The sequence below is a fragment of the Apodemus sylvaticus genome, chromosome 20 (assembly GCF_947179515.1).
Source record: "Apodemus sylvaticus chromosome 20, mApoSyl1.1, whole genome shotgun sequence".
NCBI lineage: Eukaryota > Metazoa > Chordata > Mammalia > Rodentia > Muridae > Apodemus > Apodemus sylvaticus.
This window is the reverse complement of record NC_067491.1, coordinates 53,411,057-53,428,917: the sequence shown is the minus strand read 5'-3', so window position 1 is coordinate 53,428,917 and position 17,861 is coordinate 53,411,057. Positions and strand designations below refer to the sequence as shown.

Here is a 17,861-nt window from a genome sequence, read left to right as displayed (position 1 = left end):
ATGGAGGAGGCAGAGGCCTCTGGAGTTCAAAGCCAGCCTGGTCTACTGAGTAAGTTCCAGTACAGCCAGGGCCAGACAGAGAAACCCTGTCTAGAAAAAATTAAAATATAGCCCCCAAATTATTTATAAAGCAAAACAAACACAAACAACTTGCATGCCACAGCTGTGTTCCATTTCTTATTATTTTGCAAAATAACCATTTTAACATTTGTTAATGCATATGTATATGAAAATATCCATTTTGTCATCTTTCTTGTAATTTTCAAGGTAGGTAAGTTTTACCTTGTATATCATATAATAAAAGGACATCTTTGAAAAGGAAAATAATCCTTCCCTACCACCACCACCCCCAAAATTTGCATTTCACCCATCTTTGTTTTTTGAGACAGGTTTCTCTGTGTAGCCTTGGCTATCCTGGAACTCAAGAGATAAAACTACCTCTGACTCCTGAGTGCTGGGATTAAAAGTATACATTCTCCTCAGTCTTTTGCTATGTGGGAAAATGTACTCAATAAATTGAAAGAGCCAAACTTTCTATAGATATTCATAGACACCCAGATGCCAACTATGTGCCAAACCTCTCAGTCTCCAAGTCATCAACTTCAATGGTTACTTTACCCCATTTCCCTACATTTTTTGCTTTGAGCATAGCTTATCTACTGGTGGTAAAGAACAATCCTTTCTAGGTCTTAGCATACTTCACGTGCTGCTGATATAGTTGCCTAGGGCCTAGAAACAAAAGCTCTCACACACCTACTCATTAGACCACTTGCCTGGCCATTCATCTCTTCAACTGAATCCAAGATCAAGGACCACAAACTTATTTTTAAAGCACCAAGAAGTGCAAAGATCTACTGCCATGATTTGAAAGGGACAATGTATAGGAAGGAGGTAATTAAAAAACTGAAGGAAACCCAAACCAATCCAAGCCATTACTCTGAAAATTCAACTTCACTATAATATTTGGTACAGACTGTTCTACTCCTCTGTGTTTGATCACAAGTAGTAGCAGGGATTTCAATGACTAAATAGTATTAATTAAAAACCAAGTACCACAGTAGCAAGACCTACAGGTAATGTTTTCACACAGAACAGGATCCGTTCCTGTTGTCATGTAACTTCATAGACGCTTCAGGACAGGACCAGTTGATACCCTTGTCACACAGGTGAGAGGGAGGACAAAATGGCAATGATGGAAGGTTCATAGCGTAACATCATGTCATTTTCTTTGCCAGACATGATGCCAAGACAGTGTTTTAAAATATATCTTTTATGAAGTACTATTTCAGATACAAAAACAAATTAGTTGTAGTAATAGGAAATTCAATAATACCAGTCAGATACCGGTGTGAACTCTTACAAATTTTAAAGGTTGAAGAATCAGAACTAGTCAGATAGTCAAAGCAAAGTCCAGGAAAAACTAATGCTTTTTCCTCTTTCAGACTTAGATGCCTTACCTACCTAGTTTTATTCTTTATTTATTAACAAACCAAGAAGAGATTTCTTCATGCTATTTTTGTACCTCCTAGGTTTGGCTTGCTCCTCCCTCAGCCCTCCTTAGGAGGGGAGAACCTTTCCTCTTTCATACATCCTCTGTATTTTTGTTCTCTCTACTACCTCCTTTAAAGCCTCGCTTTTCTATTTCTACTCTCTAGTCTCTCATGTCTGATTAGATTTACATATATAAAGTTAAAGGTAACATGTGTATCTTCACTAGCACCCAAGTTAGGTTAGATTTAAGAAAACCATTTATGGGATGAAAAGGTGGCTAACTGGTTAAGAGCACTAGCTGTTTTTCCAGAAGATCATGGGTTCAATTCCCAGCACCCACAAGACAGCTCACATTCTATAACTGACATCCTCTCTGGCCTCTTTGAGGAACAGTAACAAAAGTGTTACAAAGACCATACACACAGGCAAACACCTATACATATAAAACTAAATTTAAAAAGAAAACCATTTGTTTCCTAACCATGCTGTTAAGAAAAGTTTCCACCCAATAATAGCCACCAAATACTAGGCAACAGTTTCAGTAGTTCCTAAATCTCAAAAGACACTGTCTACAAGCCAAGAAAACAACTGTAGGGTTGGAATGCTTAGCTGAATGATGCAGACAATCTTCCTAGGGCCTTTAAACATTTAAAGAACATAGCCACTATCAACTGGAAACAAAAAATTGGCAGGGGCTGGAGAGATGGCTCAGAGGTTAAGAGCACTGACTGCTCTTCAATGGATCCCGAGTTCAAATCCCAGCAACCAGCCATCTGTAATGAGATCTGGCACCCTCTTCTGGTGTGTCTGAAGACAGCTACAGTGCAAGTGTACTTACATTACTTACATATAATAAATCTTTCTTTAAAAAAAAAAAAAAAAAGGCAGACTCTACCTGGGAAAAGCCATGGTATTGTTATGCCCCAAAGTGGACCCTGCCCACATGGAACCCATGAAACCCTCTTATCCATTAGCAAAAGCTATCACTGATTACTCACAACCACTGCTGCTTTGTCATAGAGGCTAAAATCCCTTTAGTAACTTGGCCAAGGTCACATGTCTGGCAAGCATAAGGCAAAGGCTGCGCACACCAAATGAAGAGATATACCCGGGTACAAATTTCCATCCATTTGTTCTTTATACCATCGTAATACTGTTGAGAGCTGTTTGTCATCCTATCCTTTACAATGTCTTAAAAATGTTCTGTGAGGGAAAGGCCAACCACATTTAATACCTGCCCAAGATAATCTTTCATGGGACTGGAGAGATGGCTCAGTAGTTAAAAGAAGACAAGCTGGATTTGGTTCCTAGCATCCATATAGGCTCACAACATTCTGCTCCAGTTCTGGGGGTTCCAATAGTCTCTTCTGACTCAAAGGGAGAGCAGGCATGCTTATGATACACATACATACATAGGCCCTCACTCATACACATAAAATAAACTTCAAAGTCTTGTATGACTATTACCACTATCTACTTCATTCCTGTACACATACGTTCATCTCTCTCATTAAAGATTCAAATATCACTTTGCTTTCTTCCTCTACTGAGAAGTCATAGGAAAATCCAGTAGATCTCCCAATAAAGATAGGGGAGTAGAAATCCATGGTATGCTTTTCTGGCATGCATGAGGCACTGGGTTCTAAGCCCAGCCTGAGGAAGAATAAAAAAGGAACTATTTCACTCCTTGGGACTATCAGGCAAACTGGTACTGTGTAGTATATACATTTTAGTGTAGAACTGTATGTAGGTGTGCTTGCATGCAGCTCACAGACTTATTCATTCAAGGAAGTAAACAATTAGAACTTTGGAAGCAGGCTGGGCTACAATTTTTACATTTGTTTATTTAGATGTGCTGCCAAGTTACCACTGGACAACTTGCAGAATTCAAATTTTCTTCTACCATGTGGACTTCTGCATTACTAACAATGTAGCTTTCCTACAACTTTCGCCACCATCTATCTATATTAGGAACCAGAGAAAAGGTAACAATACCTGCATATAACTCTTGTGTACTCTGGAAGGTGGATGGTACAATCCTCAAAAACACCTTAGAAGATGCTAGCCTGCCACATACTACTTGGACACATTACTAAAGAACAAAAAACAAAACAAACAACAACCAAAACCAGAAACAAAACAAAAAAAAAAGCACAAATTCCTAATGACTTTTATAACTTAATCTTAATGACTTGGGGAATAGTACTAGCAGCATTTCAGCAAGTAGAAATCAAACTTGTTTTAGCATAGAGAGGATTTTCAAAAACAAAGACATCCAGTTCCTTAACATAGGGGGTGCCACCATACTAGAGGCAATTCTAAACGACTGGATGGAAGCATGATGAAGAGGCAAGTTCTAGACTAGAGAAAGGCCGAATTCATATCCCAGCATCACTAATTACTATGACCTTAGGCAAATTACTCTTTGTGCCTCAGTTTCTGACAAAGTGAGGGTAACAATTCCTACGCATGTGATTCTTAGAAGAACTGAATGTAGTGATATTGGTTGTCGTTTTAAAAATATATGTGTTGGTTAACACTTCAGTGTGAAGAGAAAATTGCTTCATTTTTGGACCATCACACTGGCACCAAGACCTTTTGATATCTAAACCATCATGTTATGGTTGTCTTTGCAATCAAATCAGATATTTTAAATCTTTCGGAGCATAAAAGAACGTATCTTAGCCATGCATGGTGGCCCATGTCATTAATTCCAGCACTTCAAAGACAGAGGTGGGTAGATCTCCGAGTTCAAGGCCAGCCTGGTGTACACAGAGAGTACTAGGACAGCCAGGGCTATACAGAGTGCTAGGACAGCCAGAGAAACCTTGTCTCAACAACAGGAGGAAGAGAAAGAAGAGGAAGAGGGGAATGATTCCCTTCACTTAATATATTTGTATAAGTAACTTGCAAAAACACCTGTGCTGAGATTTATCTTATTACTGGATGTATAGTAATCTAATGCATTCTGGACAAACTTTTGTTTTCTCAAATAATGAGATCTTATTAACTAATGAGGAAAAGATCAATCCATCTCTAAGTGTTCAAGCCAAATGTATAGAAGATAGTTATCTGAAGTATTGCTGCAACTAATCTGACTTCATCAAGTAACTCTTGGGTGACTCAAAATCCCACAGATTAGAGAAAGTATCAGTGATTTCTATCAAAGATGGTCCAGTCTTGCAATATAATCAACAGGTCAACACTGTTTACATAAGGTCAAGTAAACCGAAACAAAGCTAATGAGTTGATGTGGTCAGCATTCCAGGCTTGACGATCTGAAGTTACCTGAGGTTTTGGAACCTCTTCTGTACTTGCAAACAGATGGCCTTGTTCTATCAACGAGGCAAACAACCCTGAAGAGCAGGTCATGGCTGTGTCTCAGGATGGATGACATCTCCAGTGCAGTGAAGCTAGGTGCTACCCTCTTACAATTAGTGTCATTAGGAGATTTAATTATTCCCAACAGTCAAGTGTGATTCCTTGGGCATACTGACTGAGAGCAGTCTTATCATGTCCAGAGAAAGTATAAAACTACATTAGCAGCTACAGGATGAACAGTCTACCATGGGCCAAGTCAGGCATGCATTCAGCGGCTTCTGTCCTCTGCTTTTCTGATCTCAGGCTCAGATGATACAGGGCTCAAGTCTAGAAAACACTGTAACCCTCTGATTGAATGAACCTGGGGAGAGGTCCACCCAAGTAGGGCTGGAGCGATGGCTCAGCAATTAAGAGCACTGAGTGCTCTTCCAGAAGTCCTGAGTTCAATTCCCAGCACAGCATACATAGTGGTGTTCACAACCATCTGTAATGAAATCTGATGCCCTCTTCTGGTGTATCTGAAGACATCAACAGTGTAATATACAAATAAATAAATCTTAAAAACAAAACAAGGAAAAAAAACAAAAGGCCAAGTAAACCAAAACAAGGCTAGCAAGTTGACATCAACATACTGTTAATATTGTAATATAAGCATTATCTTCATTAAAAGGTTAAAAGGGATATTATAATTTGTTACATAACTGGATTTTATAAATGATTTTTCCACACTTTGGAATCATTCATCATGGTAAAAAATAAAATGTACTACTCCAGCATTCTGTGTCACGAGCATTGTGGAAAGCATTCTTTAAAAAACTATCATTATTTGGGGGAGGGGGATGGGACACGGGACACGACACCAACACTCAGAACCTGCAGAGATCAACAGGGGTGTCAGGTTCCCTGGAACTGGAATTACAGAAAGTTGTGAGTCATCATGTGGGTGCTAGTAAACTGAACCTGAGTCCACTGCACGAGCTATGTATAACTCTTAAAGGCTGAAATCTCTCTCCAGTCCCTGGAAAATGTTTTTGAATACAGGAAGCATAACCACAGATATCTATGTGTTTGAGTACTGTAGACAGTAAGGAAATTTGAAATTTTTTTCTACTCAAGTACTGAGGGGTCTGATACATTGCCTACTTTTAAAGTCTTAAGTGAACCAGGTTTAGATTAAGTCTACCTTTTTTTTTTGGTAGCAGTTTCAAAGGTATGTGATTAAGTGGAAAAGCAGACGTGGAACATCACGCATGATAAGTTTACAGTAGTAAAGGACAAGAAGTAGCCCTCAGCTATCAAGACACAAGCAGGAAGAAATGCCGTTCTTACCATTTATTCGGCCCATGTTCATCCCTGATCCAAATCGTCCCATGTTTTCCATACCACCACCAAAGGGTCCTTCCATGCCTATAAGAAAAGTATCTAATGTCATCCCAACAAGCCTGCTCACATTATCAGGCAAGGAAAACTATTTTTATATTTCACTTTTGGCATTATGTTATGAATATACAAAGTTTTAGAGCTTTAGGGTGAGGAAAAAGGTTGACTTCCTTTTTTAAAACCTGGCTTGATTCAACTCCCTTGTGAGTAGACAAGCAATACAGAGATAAAGCAATCTGTCCAAGGTCACAGAACTAGTTAGTGAGAAATCTAGACCAAGGCAACAGGCACCCACTGCAATGACAGACAAATAAAATCAAGTAGTTCTTAGACTCAGACTTCTAAAAACCAAAGGAAGAATGCACATGCAGGGTTTCAAAGACAAGAAAAATGAGGGGAAACCCTGTGAATACATATGTACTTTATTTTAAATTTCTTACCTCCAATTTTATTTATTCCAAATCCTATGCCTTCCATTCCCATTCCTTTAAAAGAGAAAGTCAATGCAAACAAACTTTAAATCAAAACAGTAATGCTTAAACTTTAAAAGCACAAAATTCCAAACTAATGAATTAAAAAAAAAAAACTTTGATGTTATTATATTTCAAAGGTGGGGTAGCCATTATATAACTGTCAAGATTGTATTTCAAGCAAAAGCTTTTAACAGAGTAAGTTTAAATGTGAATTAAAATTGGAGCCCATATAATCTTACTAAATGACCAAGTCAGACAACATTAAATATAAAATAGATCAGACACAAACTATGTAAAGTTACTTTTTAAAATGTAGAACAGAAAGATGTTTAATAAAACCTCTATTAAAAGCAAAAAAATTAAATAAAGTAGTTTCTAAGCCACAAACACTCCCTCCCCCATTCCCAATCAAATAAAGTGTGCTGAGGTTGGTAGAGCCATAATACTAGGGATGTGCAAGAGTGACAGTGGTAAGGGAGAGCATCCACACATCACCATGCCATGTCCAAGTCTAGATCCAAAAGAACAAAATGTCTTCATGGCACAGAAATATAGTATACAGAAACTTAGAAACGCACACAGCTAAGCTTTCACTCATGTTTTCCTTGTCTTTCTGAAAAAAAGACACTAACCATTTTCCTTGTGACCCATGAGTTTTGTCATTCATAAAAGATTCTCAAATTCCTTTTATTTTATCAATGCTCATATTTATAGAAAAGTCAGGCTGGAGAGATGGCTCTTCTAGAGATCCTGAGTTCAAATCCCAGCAACCAAATGGTGGCTCACAAATATCTGTAATGAAATCTGGTGCAATGCCCTCTTCTTGTGTGAAGAGAGCTATGGTGTACTCACATACATAAAATAAATAAATCTTGGGCTGGAGAGATGGCTTTGCCATTAAAAGCTAGGCTCACAACCAAAAATTTATATAAGAGCACCCACGGCTGTCTCTCCAGCCACAAAGAAAAAAAAAAGAGAGAGACAGACAGACAGACAGACAGACAGACAGACACACACACACACACACACACACACACAGAGAGAGAGAGAGAGAGAGAGAGAGAGAGAGAGAGAGAGAATATATGTCAACATCAGGTGCAAAATGGTCTTCTGGTTCTGGGCAGGCTACAAGCAGCAATGGTAGAGTGTGTTGCTGCAGTCAGTAGGCTGCACTGTCACTCAGTGTGACTTGGGGAAGACCAACTTTCTACCCTGCTTCCTTTTACTGAATGGCCTATGTCTGCTCAAAAGTCATCATGACTAAGATGAAGAGACACAGTGGCTTCAAACAATTTCAACTCAATAAAAACAATACTGCTTTTGCGCATATGAGGCTGAGATGAAAAGGGGTTTGGCCAGGCAGTGGTGGTGCACACCTTTAATCCCAGCACTTGGCAGAGGCAGATGGATTTCTGAGTTCAAGGCCACCCAAAGCTATACAGAGAAACCCTGTCTCAAAAAAAAACAATGAATGAATGAATGAAATAAAGGGGGAATTTTCCCAATTGCATTGGAGAATCTCCAGGTACAACTGCCCATAGTGGCTTTTAATAAATTCAATTTCCCCCAGTGATCCCCACTACAATTCTCACCTGCAGGTCCTAGGTTTCCCATTCCAATGCCTTTGTTCAGGTGGTTGGCATCAATAGGCTGCCCTCCAGGTCCTAACCCCATGCCAATACCACCAAGTCCATCTGAAAGAAGCAGAGACAGTCAAGAATGTGGCTTCATTTCTGAAAACATGGTGACCCTCAGACAACTGGTATATTCTAGCAGCCAAGCAAACCCAGAGCCAGGCCTGACTTCAACACCTAAACACCTACATACCTGTGAGTGCCCCTCTTTATGAAGGTACAGCTTTTTACATGCAGTTCAGACTGGAATATGGACTAAGTATCTACACAACAAGGACAGCTAAAACGCCAGTCTGCAGGCTGGCAAGCTGACTCAAGGGTAAGGCCCTTACCCCCAAGCCTGAATTCCACCTCCAGAACCTATGGTAGAGAAAGCTGGTGCATTCAGGTTGTCCTATGACCTTCAAGCATCTGCATATTAACACACACACACACACACACACACACACACACACACACAAGAATGCACTAAAGAAATAACATGGTACCACTATGTAGTCCTCTCTGGCTTCAAACTTACAAAGATCCACATGTCCGTGTCTGAACATTGGGATTAAAGTTATACACAATGCCTGAGCTCCACCCCACTTTTTTCCTAAAGAAATCTAACTTTTTTCTTTCCCCTCCCCTCTTTTAAAAACAAGGTCTTACTATGAAGCCCAAGGCTGGCCTCCAACTGGAGGTCGCCTTGCCTCTACCCTCTGAATGCTGGTATCACAGATGTGTACCACCACCTCAATAATTACTGATATCCAGCATATCCTCACTGCTATGCTCCATAAACACAAACAAGAAAACAAGAATGCAGACTGGTATGTGGAAAGAGTCACTGAGTCCTGACACTTAAACCAAGACAACAAACAACAAAAAACCACAATAGGCTCTTGGTACTTAATCTAGCAAGTAAATTTTTAATTGCATAGCAACAGCTCCAAGAAGTCACCAAGGGTTATTACTCCAATGTATTCAAAGCTCTGAGGTCAACCCTTTGAGCCACACCAAGAGACGAAGACCCAGAGATAATGGGCTCCCTGGGGCACAGTGCTCCTTTCCCTCTAGCACAAGCATCAAGAAGAACCACAACAGGCATGTTAAATGACCACCTGCTTACAGACAGGTAGTAAGGAATATGGTCCTCTCAACAGATGAGCCATTTCCTGTCTCCCTGGATCCCTTTTCTGGTACTGGGTAATCTGAACTCCCAATTTAAGTTCCCAATCTCTGTATTTGCATTTCTGATCTATTGTTAAAGCCACAGGCTCTTTTTCTTTTTATATTATTTATTGTAATGTATATGAGTAACACATTGCACAATGTGTTACTTTCCTAATGCTGTGATAAGACAAGATACCAGGACCAAGGCAACGCATTAAAAAAAAGTTTAATATGGGGCTCACGGTTCCAGGAGTTAGACTCCCTGGTCATCATGGTCAGGAGCATGGCAACAGAAAGGCAGATACAGTGCTAGAAAAGTAATTAAAAGCTAACATCTCTACAAAGACAAAGCAGGGAGTTAACTGGGAATATTGTGGGCCTATGAAACCTTGAAGCCTGCCCCAGTGACTTATCATCTCCAACAAAGCCACATCCTAATCCTTCAAAATAGTACCATTAACTGGGAACCAAACACTCAAATATATGAGCCAATGAGGGCCAGTATCACTCAGACCACCACACACAGACAAGCATGTATGCCTTGGTACACCAGTGGAGGTCAGAGGACAGCCTGAAGGAATCGTTTTCTTCCTCGAACATGTGGGTGCCAGGGATTAAACTCAAGGTATCAGGTTTTGCATCAGATGCCTTCATCCTCTGAGCCAGTGCCACTATCAAAACTCCTAAGTTGTAAATTTCTTTACTCATTTCTTATCCTGAAAAATCTACAGAAAACAACTAATCAAGACATGCATGGCGGGCTGGAGAGATGGCTCAGTGGTTAATAGCACTGACTACCTTCCAGAGTCTTGAGTTCAAATCCCAGCAACCACATGGTGGCTCACAGTTATCTGTAACAAGATCCAGTGCCCTCTTCTGGTGTCTGAAGACATCTATGTCTTCATATGCATAAAATAAATAAAATCTTATTTTATTAACCCCAGCACTTAGGAAGTAGAGGCAAGCGGATTTCTCTTGAGTTCCAGGCCAGCCAAGACTACATAGTGCAACCTGTGTAGGGTGGGGTGGTGAAAGGACAAACAGATCACAAGAATCCCCAGGGTAACCTTTCCACACTGCAAGTGTAAATATTACTGTAACAGTTTCTATTTAGTATAATTCATATACTCACGGGGAAGTTGCTGTGGACGTTCAGGAGGAAAAAAATCTCCCTTTGGTAAAGCCCTCTCATCCTGGAAAAAATAAAAAAGATCTTAATCTCCACTGGAGATAGTAAAAGATGGGAAACAATTACTATAACAAAGAACCAGAGAAGCCAGGTACTGCTTGCTGCACACCTGTAATCGCAATACTTGAGAGACGTACACGAAAGGAACAGGAATTCAGGGCCAGCTTTGGGATACACACCAAGTTCTAGGATAGCTTACATCACACAAAACTGCGCCACACACACACACACACACACACACACACACACACACAGAAACAAAACTAAAGACAAACAAAACCAACAAAGACAGGTTTGCAGATGTAGCCCAGAGATAATACACCTATCATGTACAAGGCACTGTGTCCAGTCCTGAGCACCAGGGGAAAAGCAAAAATCTAAACTAGACAAATAAGATAACTTGTTAAATATAAATAGCCATGGCACAGAATAATTATATCAAACATAAAAAGGTATAGGGAGCATGTTTTTATCGTATATGCCAACAGGAAGGATAAATACATTTGCATTACTGGGTGTGTAGGGCAGGCCTGAGCAGTAAGTGCTAGTGAGGGGCACACTATCATTTCACAGTTTTTTTTTAAATTATTTACGTTTACCTTATGTGCGTTGCTATCTCACGAACATGTGTGTCTGTGTGAAGGTGTTGGAACATGTGTGTCTGTGTGAAGGTGTTGACTATTGGAGCTGGAGCTACAGACAGTGGTGGGCTGTCACGTGGGTGCTAGGGATTGAACTGGGGTCTTCTGGAAGAATAGCCAATGCTCTTAACTGCTGCTCCAACTCCTCTTTAGGCCCTCTTTTCATGTTTTTTGAGTCTTATGAATCCTTTAGCTATTCAAAGACTTAAACTTCAAATAACAAAATTTATAGTTCTTTTATTTCATTCCTGAATCTGAATCCTAACTAGACTGACCTCAACATCTTCCAGTATTGTTTTTATAAATTATTATCTTTGGCAACACTACAGTAGAGTTATTGTTTAAGACTGAATTCCAATAGACCTTTAAAAGCTGTCTGAATCAAATATTTGTTCATTACAAATGTAATCCTAAGCAAACACTGTATGTTATACTTTGGAGCTCTATGCTAAAGATCCTTTGTAGCTGACTGTTTGCTCAAGCAGGATAGCAATGGACTTCCTGACATAGGGCTCATCACTCGGCAACCTACTAAACAATAGGTTGAGTTTAAGGGTTAGATATGATTTTAGTAATTCTACATTTTTCCTTACTTGCACATATTACAACGAAAGTGATCCCAGTAACTTACCATCTTGACATGCATAGGTCTATCAAACAGCAACTGGCCATTAAACATAGCTGGTATTGCAATTAAGGCTGTTTCTAACAACTGTTAAAGTACACCACACAAAATGTTAAAAAGGTTACAATTCCACAGCTACCCGTCCCCCTCTGTGAACACATAGGCAATTTCAACTCTTCAGGTATGAAGTTTTAGTAATGACTTTACACTACAAAATGCCTCTGGTAACTAGTCTTTTTCTGTGTTCAACAGCCAAGAGTCCTACTATATTTCTGAAATATCATGTTTTCTGGGTAAAACAACCAGTAACAGTCTCCTGAGTTTAATTTCTGTAATCATGTGTGACATACTCCACTGTAATTAAAAAGATGTAACCCCAGGGCAAGCCTATGGCAAGGAAAGAGATCTCTTCAAACAATGTCTTCTCCACAACAGAGGGTTCAGTCTATAAGGATATTTTAAACAAATAAAAGCCCCAGTTCTCATAAATGGTATATCTCCTAAACTCTTCTGAAAACACCAGAAAAGATCATTCATAGCATGCGTCAATGATACAACCACACCTTTTATTCATCTGTATTCCACTCCATAAAAATTTCAGATTCCATAGTAATTTATTCACTCTAGAAACAGAGAAGCAGTTACTTCGATCTTGTTGTTATACTTGGGTATACTAACGCCTGACAATGCTGCGGGTGCGGCTTGCCATGAGCTGAATGCCCACAAAAGGATACATATAGCTTGCACAGCTTCAATGGACTGTTCAAAAGTCACAGTGCCTATTCCACGACTTTTTCCATCTTTATCTTCCAGAATGTCTGCTCGGACCACCACACCAGCCATACTAAATACTTCCTTCAGTTTCTTCCAGCCAACTTTATAATCCAGCTAGGTGAAAGAAGAGGGTAAAAACCTCAAGGTAAACTTCTTTGGGGAAAAAGACATGCTTTTACTATATTAAGACTCGCTTTGACTGACTACAAGAAAATTAACTCCAGTGAAATTTTTCAAATAGGATTGCAGAACCTGGCCTTAACTCTGCTATTTATTGTCTCTCTTCTTAAATGGAACAGCTTAAATCTCCTCACATTTAACAAGCTTTCCCCTCATACTTAAGTCAGCAGGATGGTGGCACCTGCCTTTAATCTTAGCACTCAGAAGGCAAAGCAGGCAGATCTCTAGAGTTCAAGGCCAACCAAGGCTACAACACTAAGACACTGTCTTGAAAAACCCGAAGTCACGTCTTTCCCCCCCTTTTAACTCCTGAACCCACTTTGTTCTAAAAGTATTTGTCCTTGCAGAGAATAAAAATATCACCATTTACTCTAAATACAAAAAAAATGTGAAAATATTGTCTGTTCATTCTTCCCTATACCTAAATAAACCCCAATGAGAATGCATACTCAGCTACTGCCTTTGTATACATCAGAAAACCTCACTAATCAAAACTCTAGGATGACTGAGGCCAGTCCTGAAGCCACAAATGCAATGGTTACAAGAGAACATCTATAAAATGATAACAAGCTATCTACCGTAAGTCTAACTTAAATTACTTGTAAAATGATACAATCAATCTTTATACATTTTTCAAATTTTGTTTTTAATTTAAAATTAAATTAAATGCATACTATTTTCACATTATTTCCATCCCTCCCTAGTTTTTTTATTGTAGAGAATGTTCCCATTTACTTACATTTGCTACAAATACTGTGCTTCCAAGTCTTCCAGCCTGTAATGCATGGATAATCTCATTGGGGATGTTGGGATTGTTTAGGATACTGGGTGGGACACTAACCACTGGGCCACCTGGCCCCACGCCCATCCCACCAGTCGTGGCCATCACCTTTTGCATTGCTCTCCTGGCATGTTCACCATCAGGATCCTGAAAGAAGCATAAAGCGTTACAGGTACAAGTAGTCAGCAGTAGGCGTGCAGAAATTAGTGCAACTGCGGCCTTCACCACTACAGAGGCTCTCTTCTGCTGAGGTGCAGCGCAGTGACAGTTTCTGCCTAGTATTCCTAAGTGCAATCCCCAGCACCAATCATTAAACAAATAAAATAAAATAAAGTGGCTTTCAGTAAAGCATGGTAGCAGTGGCTATAAAAGTCTGTAACTGTAATTCTCATGATTACTAAAGCAGTTCAAGGTCTGCTTGAACTCAAAGCCAGTCTGCAAAGCTAAGTGAAACCTTGTCTCAGAATAAGTAAAAAGCTTCAGGTAGGCCTCTGTTCCAGTGCAGTCTGATGCCCCTGGCTGTGCACTCAGTAAGGCCATCTGTGGATACAACTTAGTAGTGGCAGACCTTGTCAAATGGCACAGTACGCACCAGTCACTCCCATTTCCAACACCAAAGAAAAGCAAACAAACAAAAATCTGCAGCGACCACCAGTTTGAAAGGTATTTCACAAATTATTAACAGGATGAAATAAACTACAGCAACAAGAAGAGTTCGAGGAAGAGCAATAGTTCAGAAACAAAAAGCATAAAACTAAAAACCTAAAAAAAATCTTCAATTTTAACTAAATGAACAGGTAAGGGAGAAAAGGATTGGTTGACCTGAGTTAAAAATTCCAGATTGAAACAAAATCTTCATGGACAAGGAATAGTTGACTCTTACTAATTAGTGTAATTTCTGTAAAACTCAATGATTTTTCACAAAGTCTTTTGTGTGTGTGTGTGGTTTTACGAGACAGGGTTTCTCTGTGTAGTCCTTGCTGTTCTGGAACTCACTCTGTAGACCAGGCTGGCCTCAAACTCAGAAATCTGCCTGTCTCTGCCTCCCAAGTACTGGGATTAAAGGTGGCGCCACCACTGCCCGGCTTTCACAAAGTCTTAAAATCACCGTTCTATAATGCCAACGTTCCCCAAACCCCTCAAAGACCCCAGTGCTGGTACTCAAGTATAGTCAATGCACCTGAGCAGAATTATGGAAATCTGAAGCTGGCATGATTATTTATCTATCTTATTCTTATTTGTGTCTATGTGTACATATAGGGCTGTACAGGACAAGTATTATGTGGACATGTCTTGGAGCTGGAGTTATACAGGTCATTGTGACCTGTGCATTTCCCACTCGAGTGCTGGAAATCAAATGCAGATCCTTTCTGGAAAAGCAACAAACACTCCCAACCACTGAGCCATCTTTCCAGAGCGACATGAATTCCTGAAGCCTGCCTCTTCAATTTATCATTAACACGTAAGCATCGACTTATGGTCATGGTTTCCTTTCTCTAAATCCCAAATATGTTGTGTTTCTCCTCAAAGGAAAAGGTCTGAAAGAGTGATACCTGCCTTTAATATACACACTCAGGCAGGTAAGGCGGAGGATCCTGAGTTATAAATTAGCCTGGGATACACAGCAAAGAACTCATCTCAGATATCTTAATACTGCTCCCCAGATACACACAGTCAAGGAGGCACATAATATTTGACAGTTAATAAAACATCCTTTTATAGGGGGGAAAAAAAGTATAGTGGCAATCTTGTAGGTACAAAGCCTTGGGGTTCAATTTTTGCTGCCACCACAAAAAAAAAAAAAAAAAAAAAAAAAAAAAAACCAATGGTTTGGATTTAATAAAGATGAATATATTCCTTTTATAAAATTCAAAGAGGGATAAGAAGACGGCTCAGCGGATAAATAAACAAGCATTAATACCCAAGCTCAGATCCTCAGCCACCCATGTAAAAGCTGGGGTGGCAGGGAATGCTTATAATCCCAGTGCTGAAGGGAATGGGAAAACAGATCCCTGAGTCCAGTGGCCTGCCAGTCTAGCTTCAACAGTGAGGCCAGGTGCAGTGAGAGCACCTATCTCAAAATCTAAGATGGAGTGATTGAGGAAGAAAAACATTCACTACTAGCATAACCACCTGTGCACACACGTGTACACAAGTACATACTACATACACAAAAATAAAGAGGCAGGTGTACCATGACACATCACTGCAATCATAACACTTAGGCTGAAACAACCAGAACTTCATAGCAAATTCTGTCTCCAACAAAAACAAAACAAAACAAAAACAACAACAAAACAGATGGGCCATTTATTCTGAACACTGAAGAATAGTGTTCAGATTGGTGGATATAAAGACTTCCTAACACAATTCCAATTCTAAAATCCAGAGGCTCGGGTTTTGTATTTCTAAAATAGCAAGGATTGAAGAGTGGTCAGCTTAGTTACTCAGGATCTGCTATTACAAAGTCATTATCTTCTATTAAAACAACAGACTAAGTGCATAGAGATTGAGCCAAAGACAAAAAGATCCAGTTCAAGGCCAGTCTTGACTACAGGGCCTGTTTTAAATGAACAAAGAACCAAATAAACCAAGAGCAACAGGCTTGTCTACTCAGTACATTCTAGTCAAAAACCATTCTTATCCTAATCAAACAATTATACCTTACTTTTTGAGTTGGGAATATAGTTCAGGAGTATACAGTTTTCTTAGCATGTACAAGGCCTTGGGTTCCATCATTTCCACCAAGGGAAGAGAGACAAAAAGAGGGCTCACTCACTTCTTTGACTTTCAGTGGCCGTCCACTCAGACTATGCTTGTTGAGAACTTCAGCAGCTTTTTTCATGCTCTCCTCCATCTTGAATTCAACAACACTATAAAAAAGGGTCAAAACAAATGACTAAAACCAGTCCTACAACTTGGAAAATTCAAATGCCAGTAAGTATAAGCAAGTAATACTTACGCACATCCCTTTGAAAGAAGCCACAGACCAGTCAGATGAGCAAGGGGAAAAAGAAAAAACAAAAAACAAAAACAGTAAATATCAATGACAGGAACAAATTAAAGATATGATGTATGTAACAAAAGTCAAGATTTTTAAAATTAATCCTCCTAAGGGGAAGCTGACAGAAGTGCATGACCTAGCCTTCCTTGTAAGAAGCTGGGTTCCTTAATCTCCTCTTCCTACACATTACCGGCACTACACTAAAGCTACTAAGTTATAATGAGCAGACCTAAATCAGGTTCTCCAAGAAATCACACAAACTTTTGATCTGCTTCCCTCTGTACTCAATCAGTCCTTACCATACTCCTACTAAATAAATCCATCCTTTCCATAAACTAAATTCATCCTTTTGATTATTCTAAGCCATTCTATTACACGACAGAAAATAGTTTATGGTCTCATTAAACTAGGCCAATTTTGAACATTCAGGTTTGTAAAGTGTGGTTTACAATTTACTGGCACAGAGGCTACTTTTCAGAATCTTTGTTTCACACAACTTTCAAATCAGCAAACAACCAAGAGTAACATTTTCTAGACAAGAACACACTTTTAACTTTAATTATACCACCACTAAAATTCCATGCATAATTCACACACAGCCAATTCCTGTTAAACAAAGAGACAATGCTGCTATTGGTCCCCAGTTATCCAAATTGGGCATCCAAACAGAATACCAGAAAGCTCTTTGGCCAGCCATTTGGAAAAGCGGGACTCCTGTTTGCAAGCCCCCTCCCACCCTACTGGAATGTTGGCAAAATCAAACATGGCTACAGTAACATGAGCACTCACTGCCTTCCTGATTTCATTCGAGTCCACGCCACCATACAGTTACATTTGTCATGTAGTAAATCCACAGAAGAAATTCTCTCAGACACTTACCCTTGACTTTCCTTCAGCGTCCATTAAGAGCTCCACGTATGTTACCTCACCAACTACAAATCAGTTTCCAGACGACACATAAACCAAGGGAGAAAAGCCAAGAAAACAATGGGAATTTAGAACAATCATCAGCAACCTTGTATGGAGCCTCTGCCTTATAAGAAAGCCCAGAAACACTCCATATTCTCTAAACCACCAAACTAGGCATTACAGGTGTGCAGTAAAAAAGGTGAAAACTCATTAACAATATGTCCTTGATGTTCCTCCCACCACAAGCACACTACTTCCACAGATTTCCATTATCAATTTCCCTGTCTGTAAAGCTCACTCATGA

General features: G+C 39.6%; 1 protein-coding gene across 4 annotated transcripts in view; it reads right to left on the bottom strand.

The window, feature by feature from the left end:
* The window catches only part of Hnrnpm (heterogeneous nuclear ribonucleoprotein M), a 40,386-nt gene that overhangs the window by 8,014 nt on the left and 14,511 nt on the right, over window positions 1-17,861 (bottom strand). For 2 of the 4 annotated variants that reach the window (XM_052165476.1, XM_052165477.1), the window contains exons 1-8: window positions 16,424-16,542; window positions 13,603-13,791; window positions 12,644-12,797; window positions 11,916-11,965; window positions 10,587-10,647; window positions 8,258-8,359; window positions 6,633-6,677; window positions 6,142-6,219 (exon numbers count right to left, since the gene is read on the bottom strand). In XM_052165476.1, the coding sequence (XP_052021436.1) occupies window positions 6,142-6,219; window positions 6,633-6,677; window positions 8,258-8,359; window positions 10,587-10,647; window positions 11,916-11,965; window positions 12,644-12,797; window positions 13,603-13,791; window positions 16,424-16,501 (757 nt within the window). In that variant the 5' untranslated portion in view covers window positions 16,502-16,542. Of the gene's footprint in view, window positions 1-6,141; window positions 6,220-6,632; window positions 6,678-8,257; window positions 8,360-10,586; window positions 10,648-11,915; window positions 11,966-12,643; window positions 12,798-13,602; window positions 13,792-16,423; window positions 16,543-16,606; window positions 16,615-17,527; window positions 17,581-17,861 lie in introns of those variants that run through there. The other 2 variants (XM_052165479.1, XM_052165478.1) reach the window with 2 other exon arrangements.